General features: G+C 38.9%; 1 protein-coding gene across 2 annotated transcripts in view; it reads left to right on the forward strand.

Moving 5' to 3' along the window:
• The window catches only part of Ednrb (endothelin receptor type B), a 29,926-nt gene that overhangs the window by 3,697 nt on the left and 8,150 nt on the right, over nucleotides 1-18,079 (forward strand). For both annotated transcript variants that reach the window (XM_052732532.1, XM_052732531.1), the window contains 2 exons: nucleotides 17,578-17,690; nucleotides 17,822-18,026. In XM_052732532.1, the coding sequence (XP_052588492.1) occupies nucleotides 17,578-17,690; nucleotides 17,822-18,026 (318 nt within the window). The remainder of the gene's footprint in view (nucleotides 1-17,577; nucleotides 17,691-17,821; nucleotides 18,027-18,079) is intronic.

Genomic DNA, 18,079 nt, shown 5'->3' on the forward strand with positions numbered 1-18,079 from the left:
TCAACCCTGATTTAAGTCACTGAAGAGGTGAAGAAGTAACTTGCTTGATATCACACCATCAGAAACTGATTACTCTGGGCTTGAACCCAGTTTATGTTGTCCTAGAATCTGTGACCTTCCCTATCACACTATACCAAGAATGCTAAAACAGAGCACATCCTTCTCCAGCCTGAACTTCCTTAGGACCTCAGTTTGAGTGCACAGGTGGAATTGTGACACATGATCACATTAAGTAAGACACATGGTAAATATTTTCAGAATTCATTTGAAATGTCAGAATTGAAGTCTGGGAGTCCTCTTCAGATAATCTATAATATACATTGTTAGTGGGTGCTATTCTAAAGACTATTTACCAAAACACCTAAAATTAATTAAAAGTCATTTTATTCCCCTAAAAAATTATGGCAGCAAGTAACTTTTTAAAATATGTCTTTAGAATTTCAGATCATTTGGCATTATCATTCCTAAAGAATAACTTTAGTGAACTGTGACTGCTGTTTTAAATGTCTTCCAAAGTGAAAGCTTTGGATTGCTAAAGAAGTAAGCTCTAACTCTTTGACAGGTTGTTATAACTCTCTTTGGAAATCCAATATATGCAATTTGGGGGGATTCAGAGTCCCTCAGCTCTGATATGCCCTAGCAGCGCAGAAGTATCTTTTTGAATCTATTGCATCCATCTGAAGGCCAATAAATACAGAGTTCCAAAATGCTGACAAACCATAGAATGTCACAACTACTCTCAATCCTTGAAGTCACTCTAAAATGTGGGCAAGGTTTTACATGAATTCTGGCAAGGAGCTGACAACCTTGGGAAATCTGCCTGCCTTGCCATGCCCTGCCATGGTCATGCCATGCTTCTTGATAGCACAGGGTCCCTAGAAACGTTCAGCTGGAGCCATTCTGCTCTGTGGTGTCCTTTGTCAAGAGGACCCTGTGCTGAATGCCAGGGGAGAGTTTCAAGAAACTGAGCAATCTGAAACTATTAAACACTTCAAACACTCACGTAAATTATGTGTGAAACAATAACTTCTTTGAATCCTTCACACTGGGATGCGCAAGGCTGTGCTTACATTCCAGAACATAAAACGGATGAAAACATGGAAAATCCTAACATCCACAGTGTATACTTTAAAATGACACAAGGATATGATACCAAATGTCATATGAATTTGTAGATAAATAAGTAGACAGCATATGGCCCTGGGCCTAGTGCATAGTAAGCAAATAATAAAAGCTATTAGAATGTTTGTGTTTGTATATTAAAATATGAAGGGAAATTGATGTTTGGAGTGGTTTTTTTCATCTTCTGTCATTACAAACATGACTATAAACATCACAATTCATCCACACAAGTTTGCACACATGCATATGTGTAATTGCCTCTAAAAGGTAAATCTCTAAAACTTCAATTGCTAAGTCAAAAAGTGTATGTATTTGCAATTTTGATAGATTTTGTCATATTGTGTGTTATTATTGTACTCTTGGTTCTGACCACCACTACCTTAAATAATACCTCTAGGTTGATCTGCATATCTTAACATCTGTGATATGCTTGTGTGTATATGATGACAGGGCGTGTATATACACCTGAACTAAAAGCTGAAGTTCAAATACCCAATATAAGGCTTAATCTCTCCTTATTCACAAGCTGCTTGCTATGCACTTCCTACTGACACTAAAATGATGGAGGCATCTACTCGGTTGCACATAAGAACATGCTGTCTGACCACTGAGCTGCATTAGCCCAGGCATCAAAGCTATGTAGAGAGCAAAAGAGCTGAGAGTGCCTCTGGATGCTAAAGTGCTTTAATATTCTACTGATTGGCTGGTTCATTGCTTCGATTTGGTTTGGCTTAGCAGTAAAATATTTTTAAAAGACTGATGGATGGATGGGGATAGATTTTTAAGTTCTTGAGCAAATAATAAGCTTTTGAATTAATTCTGTATTTTACTTAAAATGTGGTTCTCTTTTGTATTGTACTTACAAGAATAACTGAATATATATATATATATATATATATATATATATATAGAGAGAGAGAGAGAGAGAGGTATATAGATATAGATATAATTCTCAAATAATTGCTTCCTTTTTGTGTAAGCAAGTTGAACTTTATAAACCCTGCTTGTAAACTGGAAGGCATATTGGATTTTTATGTTAACTGCTGTGATAAGGATCTAAATGGAATCTGTGTGTAGTGGTGGTCAAGAGCTGAAAATTAACCTAGGAACACACTGGAGTGATGTTAGCTGGCCTTGCTTTTAAGACTGGGTATGCCACCATAAGAGAGAGAACTATAGAGACATAGTCCTGACCGGCAACATTTCTGGTCTTTAACATCTACTCAGGTATGTTGGAGCACACATAGCATTAAACTGCTGGCCTGTCGAAATGTAAGAGTCCTTCACTGAACCCTCAAATGAGTTTTGAATGAGGTGACCATGGCAGGAAGTCAGGCATTTTTTTTTTCTTGTGACACCATCAATTATCATTATGAACAAATTCACTTTTCTCACTACCCTACATAGATCCCTTGTAGTTCTTAACAATTTTGAGTATAATTAACTAATTGGAAAAGTAAACATTGAGGGACTAGCCTCAGAGTTAACTTTTGAGGTGACAGTTTTTCTCCCAGTAAAGCTGAAGAATATGTAGACACAGCAATAGAAGAGGACTCAACGTCACTAGGAAGGGAGTATCGTCATCCTCCAAATTTAATAACAACACTCTCATTACCAGTCAAGTAACTGAGATATTTCAGTTATATCTTAGTGCCATATGAAGACACAGTGATGGCAGAACCATTTTGTGCCAAAAATGAAACCAAGGTGATCTTTGAGATTCATTTATTTAAAAAAGAAAAAAAGAAGCTCCAAGCAAGCACATGAAAATTAGTCTCTTTGGAAAAAAAGCTAATACATGGGAAAACTATTGTCTCTGGGTGACTTGGAACCTATTAACAAACAGCTCTATGCACATTCCATATAGTGGCTCCACCAGTCAGTAAACCAGTCAGTAAGAGAGGAATGCCTGTGCACAAGTGATGTCATACAAAGGACGTCAGATCAAGGGGCTTTTCCACTTAGAGTTTCTACAAACGTCTAACTAGAAAGAAGTGGGAAAGTTGATCCCTTCTGTTTGAGGGTGTTGGCCAAACCAAATAACAGATCAATAGCAGATTCAAGTAACTCAGAAACTAAAGATGTCACCTCCCCAGTGCACTGTTTCACATGCTGGCTGCAGATTACTGTGACAAAATACTTAGCAAACATTGGGATCTTCACAGTGAAAGCTTACATTAGCCTTTGATCTGACACTTGAACACTCCATGAATTGAAGCCTCTAAAAGTGCTGTGTAAAGTTTCTTTCAACATTGTAAGGTTTATCTATCAAAGGCTTCACATTATTTTCTTTCCTTATTCACGTAGAGTGAGTTGTTCAAAATTGAAAATATTTTCATAGTTGTACAAAACGATGACATGGCCAAGCTCTTGTGTCAAGGCCAAGACACTCTGTTCTTCATTTCACAAGGAAAACCATATAAGGTTATCTTTGTGTAGCTAATATTCTATAGTTGATTATTTTTAGAGAAACATGTCAAATGCTAATAAATGATTAAGTGATTTAGAGTGTGCTGACAGAGAAAGCCTGAGCTGAAATAAGATTTTAGCTGTAATTTATGATGTGAAACAGTCTCCTTCAGAACTTTGCAAAGTCTTCAAGAAGTTGGCTATGTTTCTTGATGCATACCACTGTGGTGTCTGAGTATACCTTGGTCCAAACAAGACTGATTCCAGCCTTCTGTACTCTTGGTGGTTTATATTAAGTTCTCACTCTTTTCCTGTAGACTCTCCAGTGAAAATGTAGAACAAGAAAATGACCAAGACATGGTGGAGAACGTGGGAAGGTGAATGGAGAGTAGGGGTAGAAAAGGCTGGTAACAATCATTCTTGAGGCAAAAATGTATCAGTCAAGTTGACTGAAGCATTTTTCCAATCTATTCTCTCTTTTGGGGGCTCTTGCTCCACTTCCCCACTTCAGTTTCACTGTGGATTCCAGGAAGAAGACAAACTAACCTCAGAATGTTTACACTGTACGCAGCCTCTTTCCCTCACCCCGCGATTTAAAGGGCTTTCAGGTTCTGTAGAACTCAGATATCTGAGCGTAGATTATCAGTGTCCCATAAGTTATTACACAGACATTGCTGGGCATAACTATGGTATGAAATGACTTAAAAACCATTGTTACATTCATTCCGTCTATGTTTATTCTGAGTCCTGTGGCTAGAAGGACCCCAGTTCTCCAGTCTCTTTTGGAATTAGGGAGGATCTTCTTAGAGATCCAGCTCAGATAAATGAACCTAATGGTTTTGCTCTTTCTCTTAGCTGGATTTCTTAAGAATATATAATGTGTCAAGAAAACTTTTAACCACAAATTGTGGATATGTTTTTAAGTTCAGATAATAGGACAGTAATAATCTTTATTTTTCTTTGCCACTGACTTAGAAACAAATTTCATTGTGATAGTAATAGTGAATAAGTTTGAGGTAAACTTGAATTTCTCCTAAGAAGCATTTTCAATATTTTTGTATTTCTGATTTTCCTAGAGATTTGTTACAAGCACTCTATTTGACACCACAAAGCCAGCATTCCATTCAGTCATGAGGGGAATGCTCCAATGTGTCAATAGATAAAACAGGTTCCCAGGGCCTCTGCCTGTACAACTATGCTTGTCACTGTGCACACTGGGATCTACTTAAGTGCTGTCCTGAGGGGCATTAGTCGATATAATTTCTGGCCACATATTTCTAGCCCACATAGCCTAATGTTTAAGAGACTATTTTGATCCAGGCTAAGTGCATGTAATTTATGCTTGTCCCTGAAGGCATGGGCACAGCAATATATATATTGCTATGGACTTAGCCAGAAAGTTAGCATAAGTTCTTTCAGTGTAAATAAAAGCAGTTCAGACATGGATGTCCATGAGTGAAACTGTCCAATCTTATTAAAACAGTAGCTCAACTATCTCCCACCAAAATAAAACTTATCTGCTAGAGGAAACTGAAATTTAAAAAAAAAAAAAAAAAAAAGAAGACTATTTTCTTTCCCAAAGTTTGGACATGTAACCACCCCATTATTCCTTAGTATGGCATTTATAATGTAAAAGCTCTTCTCCAATGCCAGGCATTTCAAACACATGCTCCCAGCTCACGGGACACAAGCAACTGGCTGTTTCTCCTATGCATTGCACACCCACCCTCTTAGAGATCATCTCTTAGCACCTGTGTGTACCAGCACTGAGGTCCATCCGAGAACACAGGATCTCTCTGCATAGAGAGAAGCAGCAGAGTCTGCTTCATGTCAGTCACTTCCTTGACAGCTCTGCAGTAGGAAGACAGCTGTGGGAGAGGGATTACCTTTCACCTCTTCCTGTCAGCTGGGAGAGCCAGAACTCAACAAGACCTCAGCTCACCGCTGAGCCTTCATCCCAGAGGTCCTGGCTCTGTGTCCAGAGAATCCAATCAGCTAGGTAGAAGATACAAAGGGCAAACGCAAACTAGCCTCTCCATTCTCTAAAGAATATATCTACAGTATGTGACCGTAAGCAATATGACAAAGCTCAGCATCAATTTCTGTCTTACAGTCAAATTCAGTCACTTGTTCACTCGTTTTTATTCAACATGCATTTAATGAGTGACCGCCGTGTGTCAGGCATAGTTCTGGGCACTCTAGATGTCATAAAAACATTCTACAGGAATTTTTACTCAAAACTCAGTGGACACTCCTAGTTTTAAAAATGTAAAAAGAAAACGGTATGTGTGGTTAATGAGGTGAGTGAGCATTTCTTTGTGCATGATGATTAGCTTTGGTATTTCCTGGCTTTATGGGCTTGATTCCTTTTGGTATGAGCTGAGTATTAACAAGTTTTTCCCCCCATTTAATTCTCAAGAATGTAATTTTTAATTAAAAAGAGAAATTAAAAATGTAAAGCTTTTTGGAGGGATTTTGTATTTAATAACCTTATAGAAAGTATTTGTTCCCTACTCATGTTACTTATCCTTTTAGAAAAAATTTTACAGCTATGTAATATAAAAATAATTTTATAGTTTGATATTGAAATAACTTACTTGGGTTCTCATGCCTTTTTCTTTCTAAACTTAGAAAAGATTATAAATTAAAGACATGAAAGTGGCCATATTGAGTACAATTCTTATAATCGGCCTGATGGTGTCTATTTTCAATTTACTGTTTATTTGTTTGCCTTTATCACTCAGAGGAAATGTGCTGTGGAATCAGTATAAGCAAGCCTTGGGGGAAATAGGCCAGTACAAACACAACGTGCCATTTTGTCAAATAAATACCACAGTGCTGTGCCTGTGGGACCCATCACTAACAAAAGGTATTGAGTTAGGTAAGATAAAATGAAGTAGAAACTGGTGCCAACCGTGGTGACAATTATGTAGTATATATCATCTATCTTACCTTTTTTTGTTTTGTTGTTTTGTTTTGTTTTTCGAGACAGGGTTTCTCTGTGTAGCTTTGGAGCCTGTCTTGGAACTCACTCTGTAGACCAGGCTGACCTCAAACTCACAGAGGTCTGCCTGCCTCTGCCTCTCGAATGCTGGGATTAAAGGCATGCGTCACCACTGCCTGGCTCCAACTTTGATTTTTTAAAAGTATCTGTAAGTTTAATTTCTGTAGAAAGGACACACTGATGCTCTTCTTTTTCTTTTGTGATGGAGATTTAACCCAGGATCTCACACCATGCTAGGCTTGCATTCCTTCTACAATAATAGCTTCAGACCAAGACTGATTTTTTTTTAATCACATTTGTTTCATATTCAACATCAGGTCAAACCCTTAAATTATCCAGTTAAAGAGGTAAACCTAGAGATAAAAACAAAAATTGGAAATAAGAAATGTGTTGTTGCTGCCTTTAAAATAAAGTTGCTTCTTCTTTCACTAAAGTGTGTCAGTGTCCAATGATTAGTGGAAGAGAGAAATTTTCACATATCATTAAAAATGTCTGAAAATGTCCACTCACAAGGTTTTAAAAACTCTGTCTTGATAAAGAGTAGGTGTCTGACAAACTTGACAGGTTTTCAATAAAGATCCAAGCATTGAAGAAGTGGATGTCTCTGCAACTTCAACAAGCCCCAAACACTAACTTTCCCAGAGATAACCACTGGAGACCATGTGAATAACAGAGCTGATCGTCTATAGTGGGCATGGATTCTGTCAGAGGGCAACAGACCTTCTGACTTTACTTTTTTTGGTTAGATAGCTTAAGGGTAGTGTCTAAATAGCAAAGATGGATCAAGCATGTCGTTTAAAAAGTCAGTTTGGGGCTTTGTAGAGGAAGAGCACTAGAGACGGTCTGAAGTGCTCTTCATTACTATAGAATAGCGGGAGCAGCAGTGTGCACGCTTTCTCCTCTCTTACCTCTCAGAACAGCAGCTGCCAGTTCGGAATTGAAAGCGGGAGATACTGAAGGCTGATGAAAAGTAATGCTCTCTTCTTTGGAGCCCCTTTCCCTTCAAAGTTGTAGACTGGAGAGCAGTAATCACTCAGCTATGATTAGGCTCCTTACTGTCTCTCTGTTGAACTAGAACAGCACTGTTACAGTTTCAAGTTTATGTTTGCCTGTCTTCTGTGATAACATGGGTCAGAGGTTGGGCTGCAGGCCTCCCAGTGGTATGAAGAGCAATAGTCCCATGTCTCAGCTGAGCCAAAAATAATATCAAGCTAAAAACAGATCCTAGATGCAGGACAAAGCTCATTTTCATTGGTCAGCATGCTTCCCCTTTGTTGGACGGAGCACTCACACATCTCGATTCTTCTTATGGCTGGTACCCACCTACAAGATGGTAATATTAAAATATTTGGATGCAGTTTGAGAAAGAAGGAATAATTTTAAAACAACCAAATATTTGAATATGATATGAAGAATCAGTTTGAGATTTAAACCAAGTCTCTTCACAAAACGAATTGCTAGAATAAACAAATGAGTGCATAGAAAAAGTGATAGATAGTAGATAATGATATTGATGATAGATGATGATGATGATGAAGATGGAAAGAAAGAAAGAAAGAAAGAAAGAAAGAAAGAAAGAAAGAAAGGGAAACTTAGAGCATTATGAAGCTGAGAAGTTCCACTATCTACCACCTACAAGCTCAAACATGGTAGTATATCTCCATCTGAGCCCAACAGTCTGTCAACCAAGAGAGTCACTGGTATAATTCCTAGTTCAAGCACCACATAAAATGAGAGAAGTAGCAATCAGGCTGGAAAGAAAGTGATAAATTCCTCCTTCTTGCACTTTTTTTTCTATTCAGACTCTCAATAAATTGGGTGATGCCCACTCACATTGCAGAAAGTAATCTACTTTACTAAATCCAAAGATTCAAATGTTGATTTGAAGTCTTGAATATACCTCAGTGGTAAGTGCTTAACTCACGTGAGCCAAGCACTGGATTTAATCCCTGATACTGAACATACCATTTCACTCAAAAATAAGGTTGTGTTAGTCCCTCCCCCACCCCACAATGTCTGCCAGTCAAGTAGGTATTTAAAGTTAACCATCACATTAGATGATTAGGACACAGTCTTATGCTGCAGATAGATATTTTGCACACAGCTATGGGATTCAAAACAGTTTTATTTAATCTAAACATGTTCTTTCTGTAAGGCCAGCTTTTGTAAACACTGTTAGGCAGATATCTCCTTGGATACAAGCACAGACTCTCGAGGTATGCAGTTGGGTGCAGATGTGTATCTGTTACATAAGTTGTTAACTAGAGTCAGACAGGGTTAAGATGAAGAAGAACAAATCATCGTACAGTTTCAAGGCTCAGACAGGGAAGCACATGTTATTTTGACCTATAGCAGGGATTGAGGAGCAGCTCAGCTGGAAGACTCCAGTGTAGATTCTTTCACCAGGGTGCACCCGAAAGACTGGATGATCCTGCACTTCCTAGAATCCTCGACCAAGCATTTGCTGGCTCAGACACTTGTCACCACCTTGCTCCTTGGTTTTAGGAGACCTCAAATCTCTGCCATGTTGACCACTCAGAGAAATGTTTGAATGTTCTTGTAACACAGCAGCTGGCCCCCTCCAGCTCAAGTGAATCCAGAGAGACTGGCAAGGTCATTGTATGTCTTTTATCAACTTTTCAGAAACATACATACATTTCTGTTTGCCATATTTTATACATTAAAAGGAATTTGTTAAGTCTAACCTCAACCAAGAGAAGGTAAATAAGCTTGATCTTTGGAAGGGAGATACACCATATACTGCGTAGGTATGTATAAAATCATCATAGCAAGCTAATAAATATCTAAGTGTCTCAGATTCCCCTTCTACAAAATTGAAACAGCAGGCATAGTGTTCCTCAGAACTCCTTTAAAGAGTCAATAATACAAAAAAAAAAAACCATGAAGTATATCATAAAGCACCTGGCACATTGCAGACAACATGCAAATGTTAATTTTGCTTCATTTTCTTGATTCATCTGTGGACAATGAGAATGACTAAGTAGAATATTATGGCCTGAATTATTTATAGGAGATAGGGGCTACCAGTGTCATTCTAGCCATTTGAGGTCTTTTTATTCAAGAACAAGTAGCAATTCTTTTAGAACTAAGTTTACAGCTGGGTCAGAACTAAGGTGCCCAGAGTTTTCCATCTGCATGGCTTCACTATTCTCAAGATAAGTTTCATGAATACCCCAATTCTGAGCATCTCATGCCAAAAACTCATCAGGAATTCCTACTACCTGGCTCACATATTGAGAACAGTCTTAGAGAGATGGCCCAGTACCTAGTTTCTGAAACTAGTGAAAGAGGCCGGATATCCTAGGATATCCCAATAAACAAGTTCTTTCTATTCTCCAGACATGTCCTCAAGCCTAAGATTCCTTCAAAACCCCTACAAACAAGTACCCAACTGGAATGCACTGGATGCCTCAATAGATTATTTAAATTGGGCTCTGGGATACAGGATTTAGGTTTATACAGGTTTTACAGATTAGGTCAAATAGGGGATCTATAACCACTGTGTTTTGAACATTTGGTCGATGCTTCATTTGTTGTATTTGCTGTTAACCAAGATAAACCTCTAGAGTGGTTGGTAACCACTATAACAATGGTGCCCTATTGCACACATTGGCACATCTTGCTTGGCAGTTTGGTTTATAGTCCATGGACTTCACTGTTAGATAAGACTAGTGTTCCACTTCTCCCCCAGCAACCTACACAACACCTTCCAGCACTTTGAAAGCTAGTCTGCAAGGAAAAGGGTTCCAGCTCAATTATTCTATATTTTACAACCATGGTAATATATGTCTTCCAATGAACTGACCTTTAAAGGTTTAAAATAGGGGAACTGTGGACCCTGAAGATAGCAAGTACTGAGTCCTCTATAGGCCAAACAAAGAGGAAGGGTGCAGTTACTTTTCTTACCAAGGTAATCCTGGAAGACAGGGCCACATGGTTTTGCCTTACACAAAATTGAGCTGAACTCCTATTGAGAAAGGTGTAGCTAGAGTTTTCCTGCCTGACCCACAGTCAGGACAAATTTCTGTCACCTGCCAGTCCGACAGCTGCTCAGACCCAACCAAGTAAACACAGAGACTTATATTGCTTACAAACTGTATGGCCATGGCAGGCTTCTTGCTAACTGTTCTTATAGCTTAAATTAATCCATTTCTATAAATCTATACCTTGCCACGTGGCTCGTGGCTTACCAGCATCTTCACATGCTGCTTGTCATGGCGGAAGCTGGCAGTGTCTCCCCCCACCTTCCTGTTCTCTCAACTCTCCTCTCTGTTAGTCCCGCCTATACTTCCTTCCTGGCCACTGGCCAATCAGTGTTTTATTTATTGACCAATCAGAGCAATTTGACATACAGACCATCCCACAGCAGAAAGGGAAATACAATGCTACTTTTTATTATAGAACAGGATCCAGGATATGTCTATCCTCGGGGTCTATAACAGAACTAAAGCTTCACCATGGAGGAGTTAAAAAAGGGGGAAGGGGCATCTAGAACTAGAGAGTTGAGTTGACAGTTAAGAGCACGTTTGCCCTTTCAGAGGACTGGGGTTCTATTCCAGTACCCACATCTAACAATCACCTCTGATTCTATTTCAAAAGTATCGTCTGACCTACACATGAACCATTGCGCACACACATACATTCAAGCACACACACACAAACATACACATAAAATAAATGACTAAGTCTTTTAAAAATTATGGACTGATTATACATGGCCTCTTGCGTAGTTGTCTTTACTTGGTATGTTACTTTGGATAGCCATTTTATTCTATCAGACACTCCAGTAAAGTTAGGAACCATGGAAAATAAGTTATCGGTAAAACCAAGAAGCTGGTATGGTCATGAACCAAGAGAGATTTTGGATGACATATCTAACAATCAGTAAAATATCCTGCCTAGACCAGGTTTTAGAAGATCCTGATCAAAGAGCTACTAATGCAAATGAATTCAAGACTGGGAAAGAAATAATGTAAATAGAAATCATGTTGATTAGTTTTAAGGAGAATAAAAAAACAAACAAACAAGAATATAGAGATAGATATCTGGAGACAAACATCTATGTTGGTAACTGTGGTGGTTGCAAAGAAAATGGTCTCCAAAGGGAGTGGCACTATTAGGAGGTGTGGCCCTGTTGGAGGAAGTGTGTCACTCTGGGTGTGGGCTTTGAGGTCTTTTTCTCAAGTTTAACTCAATGTGACAGTCAGTCAACTTCCTGCTGCCTTCTGATCAAGATGTAGCCAGCACCATATCTGCCTGCATGCTGCCATGCTCTGCATCATGATGATAATGGACTGAACCTCTGAAACTGTAAGCCATAACCCCAATTAAATATTTGCTTTGTGAAAGTTGCTGTGGTCATGGTGTCTCTTCACAGCAATAAAAAAGAAATACCCTAACTGAGACAGTAATAAACAACCTGAAATCAAAGATAGTCTTTGGTCATTATCTGTTGAAGAAATTCATTTGAAGAGAAATTTTAAGTGTCTGTGATCAGATTGCTTGTCCACTTCTTGTTGGTTGCTCAGTCAGATTGTGATGGGGTGAACTTGATTGGGGTGTGTTATATTTAAGGTTTAATCACTACATATTTAAAATTCAAGTGGGCAGTGAGCAGAACATCCTGGCTTCTGCCCTGTTTTAAGGCTCCAAGGTCATTGTTCTTTTTAGGACTTGAGGGCTTAGTCTCAACCTCAAACTGATAAGGAGACATGTCTATAAGAACAACTGGTTGGAAGCAGACTCATGAATAGAATATAAGACCTCATGGAAGAGTTTTAAACAGGGCCTAAAATGATTGCCCAGTAGTTTAAAACACTGCTCTTACAGAGGACCTGAGTTTAGTTTCTAGCACCTGCAGTGGCTCATAGACACCTATAACTCCAGCTCAAGAAACTCCAATGCCCTCCAATATGGAGACAGGCATACACATACATGTGCATGCACACACACACACACACACACACACACACACACACACACACACACACATAACAACAACAACAATTTAAATAGCTGATGATTGAGCTTTCCTTTCCCTAGTATCAGGTCTTTCTCTAGTGGAGAATCTGGAGTAATCTCTCCTATGTTCATTAATATGGTTGCAACTGGATCCTGTCCCTAAGTGCTACTCTTACCTGATGCTAAATAGTATGAACACCTTATTTCATGTCAAGTTAGCTTCTTGGTAGATTCTTGAAATCATTTTTTCTAAAGTATGGTTCATTTCACTGGCTTTCTGGTAGATTGTGTTCTCCTTAAAGTGTGTCATTTCCTGGTGACATTAGGACTTTGAATACTTCCTGAGTTATTTAATCACAAAGCAATCCCTTTATCACTCACATAGAAACCACTAAGTAAAGCTTGTGGAATTACAGGATGATATAGTGGGCACTAGAGACCAGGAAAGAGAAGTGGAGGGCAGAAAGAATTAAGAGAGACTTGAGCTACTAGAGTGATGATGGGTGGAAGAGGATCCTGAGCAGAAGGGTCTAGATACAATGTACAATATATATGTATGTATATATAAGCATATATATGTATATGTATATATATATATATATATACTTTCTACAATTAGTATACAGAAAGACTATAGATTAAAAATTAAATAAAATGGAAGGAGGAAGGAAAGGAAATTCTTTCTAATTCTGTTTTTGTTGATAAACCTTTTACCTTATTTTTCCACTCTTGTGGCTTCTTCAGTTTAGGACAGTCTTCCATCCCTCCCAGGTCTTCTTCCTTGCTGTAAGGGCCCTGATTATTATCCAAGGAAGGGTCATTTTTATTCATTCTTTTGGTTCTTGTCACAATCCTTTCCATTTTCCATACAACATTCTGAGTGAGTGCTACTACATTTTCTGACATTCTTCAAATCCTCCGCTAGACCTCTGCTGTTATAAGCATTAAGAGCAACTTCCATTATGTGTGAGATGCAAGTTCTTAAAGTACCATTCACTTTTTGTCACTTTCTTTTTATCGAAGGAGCAGCTGGGCTGATGGAAATCATATTTATCTTTTCTTTTTCTGGAACTACAAGATTGGAATCTCTGTACTACTGGTATGCCCAATAGCTGCACCTCCAAAATTCTGAAAGGTCCTCCCAATAATTTTATTTAATCTCCTATATTTGAAGATGCTTTAATTTTTCTCCTGTTGAAGTCCCCCATCAATGTGCATTTGCATAATTTCAAAGGCACAGCATACTACCACTATTTACGTCTCATTTGGACTCTGCCCTAGGGAGCTCCAGCTGTCTGTGGTCTAGTAGGAGTGTTTTTGGATCTGATATATGTATGAGATACCTGTTCTTCTTTCTTGCTTTCTCAGGAACCACTGGGGTTATTTAGCTAATATGATGTTCACAAAACCTGAATATCAACCCGAAAGAGTGATAATTAGGGCAGAGCAATGGCCAGCACTCTTTGGAAAACTTGTGGTGACAGAACACTGGTGAATTTAGAAATAAGTTATTCCTCCTTCTTCCTCCTATTTTGTGTGGGAAGCATAGGCTGGGGTTGTTGCCTGCTGAAGCAAAGCTGTGCATTTGCACCTATCAGGTTCATTCTAATAAAGTAACATGAAGGCATCTACGTAATGCACTTCTTCCCATTTTTCTTTTACCTTGTACAACAATCCTAGTAGCTAGAGGGCATGATCATCACTGAGGATCCTGCTTCTCAGCCATTTTCCTCCAGAACATGAAGGATACTGAAAGCAAACAATGGTACAAAGAAAGATCATTTTCTTTCTTTTCAGAGGCTCCTAAGTAAAAGCAGTCCAACCCATAGCTGAAAGCTGCAATTTAGGACTAACCTGGAGCTGTTTAAGACACGGAGATAGACAAAACACACCACACAAAACAATGACTCCTGCAGAAGAGGGACAAAAGAATAATCCCAGTAGTTCCTCATAGTTGCACAAAGCAACAGTCCTTAGGTCAAACTGCCTTGAAGGTACCTGTGTTTGCAACCTAAGAAACCAAATACAAATGGAAAGAAAGAGAATTCTGTAAGTGCTGAGGTGGCTCACACAACTGGTTCAAATCAAAAGGACGTTGAAGACTAGAAGTTTCACTACTCGAAAGGGTTTTGTGCCAAAGGAACATTTTCTCCCAAAGAAGAAAATACTCTGAAGCTTCAGGTATTCCTATGGTGTCTGACTTGGTGTGAATGCCCCAACCAACTCACCCTGATCACAAAACTCCTGGCTGGCTCACTGTATTTTTATACAAAACCCAAATATGAGTCAGGTGCTTAATATACAGTACAAACTAAAAATGTAGAGAAATAAAAGCTCGGGGAAAATTCAAGCAGGAAAATAACAACTGGGAAGAGTAGGGACAAGGCCTCAAACCCCCCTCCAGCTATGGTTGTGGATTATATAAAATGAAAGATCACAGGAATAGAACTGATAGCCTCGCAAGTTTTAATGGAATCCAGATTTCCAGAATTCTCAAAGTCAGTGGACATCTGGTATACTATTTAGCAATGTACAGTTCTGAAAACTAAGCTTGTAAATTACCCTGTGACGTGCTTAGCTTATTTTTTGGTACACATATAACCAAAAATGGTTATTAATTTCAATATGAGGCACCTCACTGTCCAGCCCACCACCACTTTGTACAAATCCTTCTTTTCTTGACCACAACCTCAGCAGCAAGTTGCCTTTTAAAAATAGCATTATACCATTTTCCTATTCAGAGCCTTGCAAGTGGATACCATTGAGCAAACACTGAAACTCTTAAACCTTAAACTCCTGTTCATTTGGCTAAGTCACCCACTTCCAACTTTGAAGGCTTCCTGCTATCTTTCCAGTTCCCTGGGCTTGTTCTGACCACAGGACCTTTGTGCTTGCTCCTTTTGCTTCCTAGTATGCCCTGGGATGGTTTGCTTCTTACTTCAGCCAACTGCACACTTCAGTATTATCTCTTCAGAGAGCTCTTCCTGAGAAGCTTATTGATAACACAGCCCATCACACCACACAGCCCATCAACTCTCAAGATTTGGTTACTTCTGTTGGACATTTATCAAGTTCTGATGTATTTTTTTTTAAAGATTTATTAATTTATTATGTATACAGTGTTCTGTTTGCATGTATCCCTGCAGACCAGAAGAGGGAGCCAGATCTCATTACAGATGGTTGTGAGCCACCATATGGGTGCTGGGAATTGAACTCAGGACCTCTGGAAGAACAGCCAGTGTTCTTAACCTCTGAGCCATCTCTCCAGCCCGTTCTGATGTATTTTTATCTCCCTCATTATACGTAAGCTCTATAAGCACCAGTAGTTTGCTTTGTACTTAGAATAATCTTTGTAGTGAATACTCAATAAACATTGCTTGGATGAATTAACTAATCAGGAGTTGATTGACTAATACATAAACTATAATACATGTTGTAGAATCTATTTAGTTAATAGACATAATACTATCTTTTAAAATGTGAATTAACTGAAACCTTTTATGCATTATACAATTTTATATGAAAATTGCAATTTCTGACTTCTTTAGAAAAATTAAGAAATTTTTATATTTGAGGTTCCTTAACAAATAGCACATGATGCTTATTAGACAGAGACTATTCCAGACCTCGTCACTCCTTGTGACCTTCCTGACACCAGTGACTGGCTTGCACTGGCTACCCTTTTACTGCTTTCTTAATGTGCCTGGCCCCGTAAGTTTCCAAAGCCCTACATTAAGTACACATGTGGAAATTCTCCCAACCTTTGTTCCATATATCTGTGTAATTTTTCATATCCAATTTAGAAATTAAATTGGTCTTGTGTTCATTCTTCCAATCTCAGTCATAATGAGACACACTCTGTAGCCTGTGGTGCCATGCTGATCACAGAACAATCAGCCAAGCTTGACAAACTCACCAGAGTCTCCATGACTAGTAAAAGGAAGAAAAATCCAACTGTGTTTCAGAATACTTCTCACTTTTGTAAGGTTATTTTTAAAAAAGAGTTTTCAAAACACATAGATTATAAATATTTTTCCTTTATTTTCAAAATAGCATGAATATGAGATCCAGCTGTCTACCTAAAGTGATTCATTTACCAGTGGGGGGCACCCAGTGTCTCAGAAGGAAAATGGCTACATTTAGTAGTAGATGTTGAAGCCAGACAAAGAAAAATACAATGTGTAAATATGGAAAGAGAAAAAAACACATCCTTTTGCTCAGCACCTATGTGTTTTAGCAGCATGAATATTTGCCAAGTGCCTGCTGTATGTCAGACACCATTTGAAGCCATTGAGGACCTCATACTTGGTCTCACACTCCAGAGAATCAGACAGCAAAAACCAAACAAGCAATAAAGTAACTTTTATTTGCAGTAAGAGTGAGTAAGAACCATAATAAAAAGGAATGAGAAGAGAGGCCTGGCCAGTGGCTGGAGTAGAAATGTGATCTAGGTAGGTCCTATGAGGAGAGGCAATCTGAGCAAGACCTGAGAGAAGACATCTCTATCTGTAGTGAGAAGACTGTGGGATAATGAATGGCATAGACCAAATACCCCATAGCAGGCACACGCTGTGTTCAGGGAGCAGTGAACTGAGTAACTCTGGCTGAGTTAGTTAAGTCAACTCACTACTGAGAAGAACAAGACCTTAAGTCTTCATGATGCTCTCTACAGAGTACTATCCCATGGGGGCAGTCCAGTCTTCTCCATACAAGACTATTGATCTTTTGGTTTAATAAACTTATGTTTTAACATGGTCATGACCTGAGGTTTGAGGCTTTATTAAATATGCAGGTTCTATTTTTCTAAAAGGACATTAAGCAACTGGAGCCACTGGTCTTGCAGATGAGAACCTGACAAAGCCACCGTCTACACACAATGAACTCACAAACTGGCTACATGTATGTTGTTCCAAATGTAGTCTCCTGTTGTACATATGGACACTGGTGCTTTTCAAAGGGCAGTCCTTCCCTCTGCCTGTTACTCATCTGCGCTAAGAGATCAGTTCAGAGGCAGCTTTGACAAAGCCTCTCTAACAGAACTTCCTGTCTCCTCTATGCAGCTGCTGGCAGAAGACTGGCCATTTGGAGCTGAGATGTGTAAGCTGGTGCCCTTTATACAGAAGGCTTCTGTGGGGATCACTGTGCTCAGTCTATGTGCTCTAAGTATTGACAGGTAAGAGTCTATTCTAAGGCCAAGGAGATCCTAAATACCATATAACTGCTATGTGACTTAGGGGGTCAGCTGTGCAATTCAATAAAACCAAGCTCTGCCTACTTGAAAAATATCTCTGTTTACATCCTCAGATATCGAGCTGTTGCTTCTTGGAGTCGAATTAAAGGAATTGGGGTTCCAAAATGGACAGCAGTAGAAATTGTTTTAATTTGGGTTGTCTCTGTGGTTCTGGCTGTCCCCGAAGCCATAGGTTTTGATATGATTACGACAGACTTCAAAGGAAAGTCTCTAAGGGTCTGCCTGCTTCATCCAGTTCAGAAAACAGCCTTCATGCAGGTAAGTTTACTTTGCTTTTTCTTTCTGCACGTTCCTTATAAATATTTAACTAT

This window comes from Peromyscus californicus, unplaced genomic scaffold (assembly GCF_007827085.1).
Source record: "Peromyscus californicus insignis strain IS unplaced genomic scaffold, ASM782708v3 Scaffold_12__1_contigs__length_115047231, whole genome shotgun sequence".
NCBI lineage: Eukaryota > Metazoa > Chordata > Mammalia > Rodentia > Cricetidae > Peromyscus > Peromyscus californicus.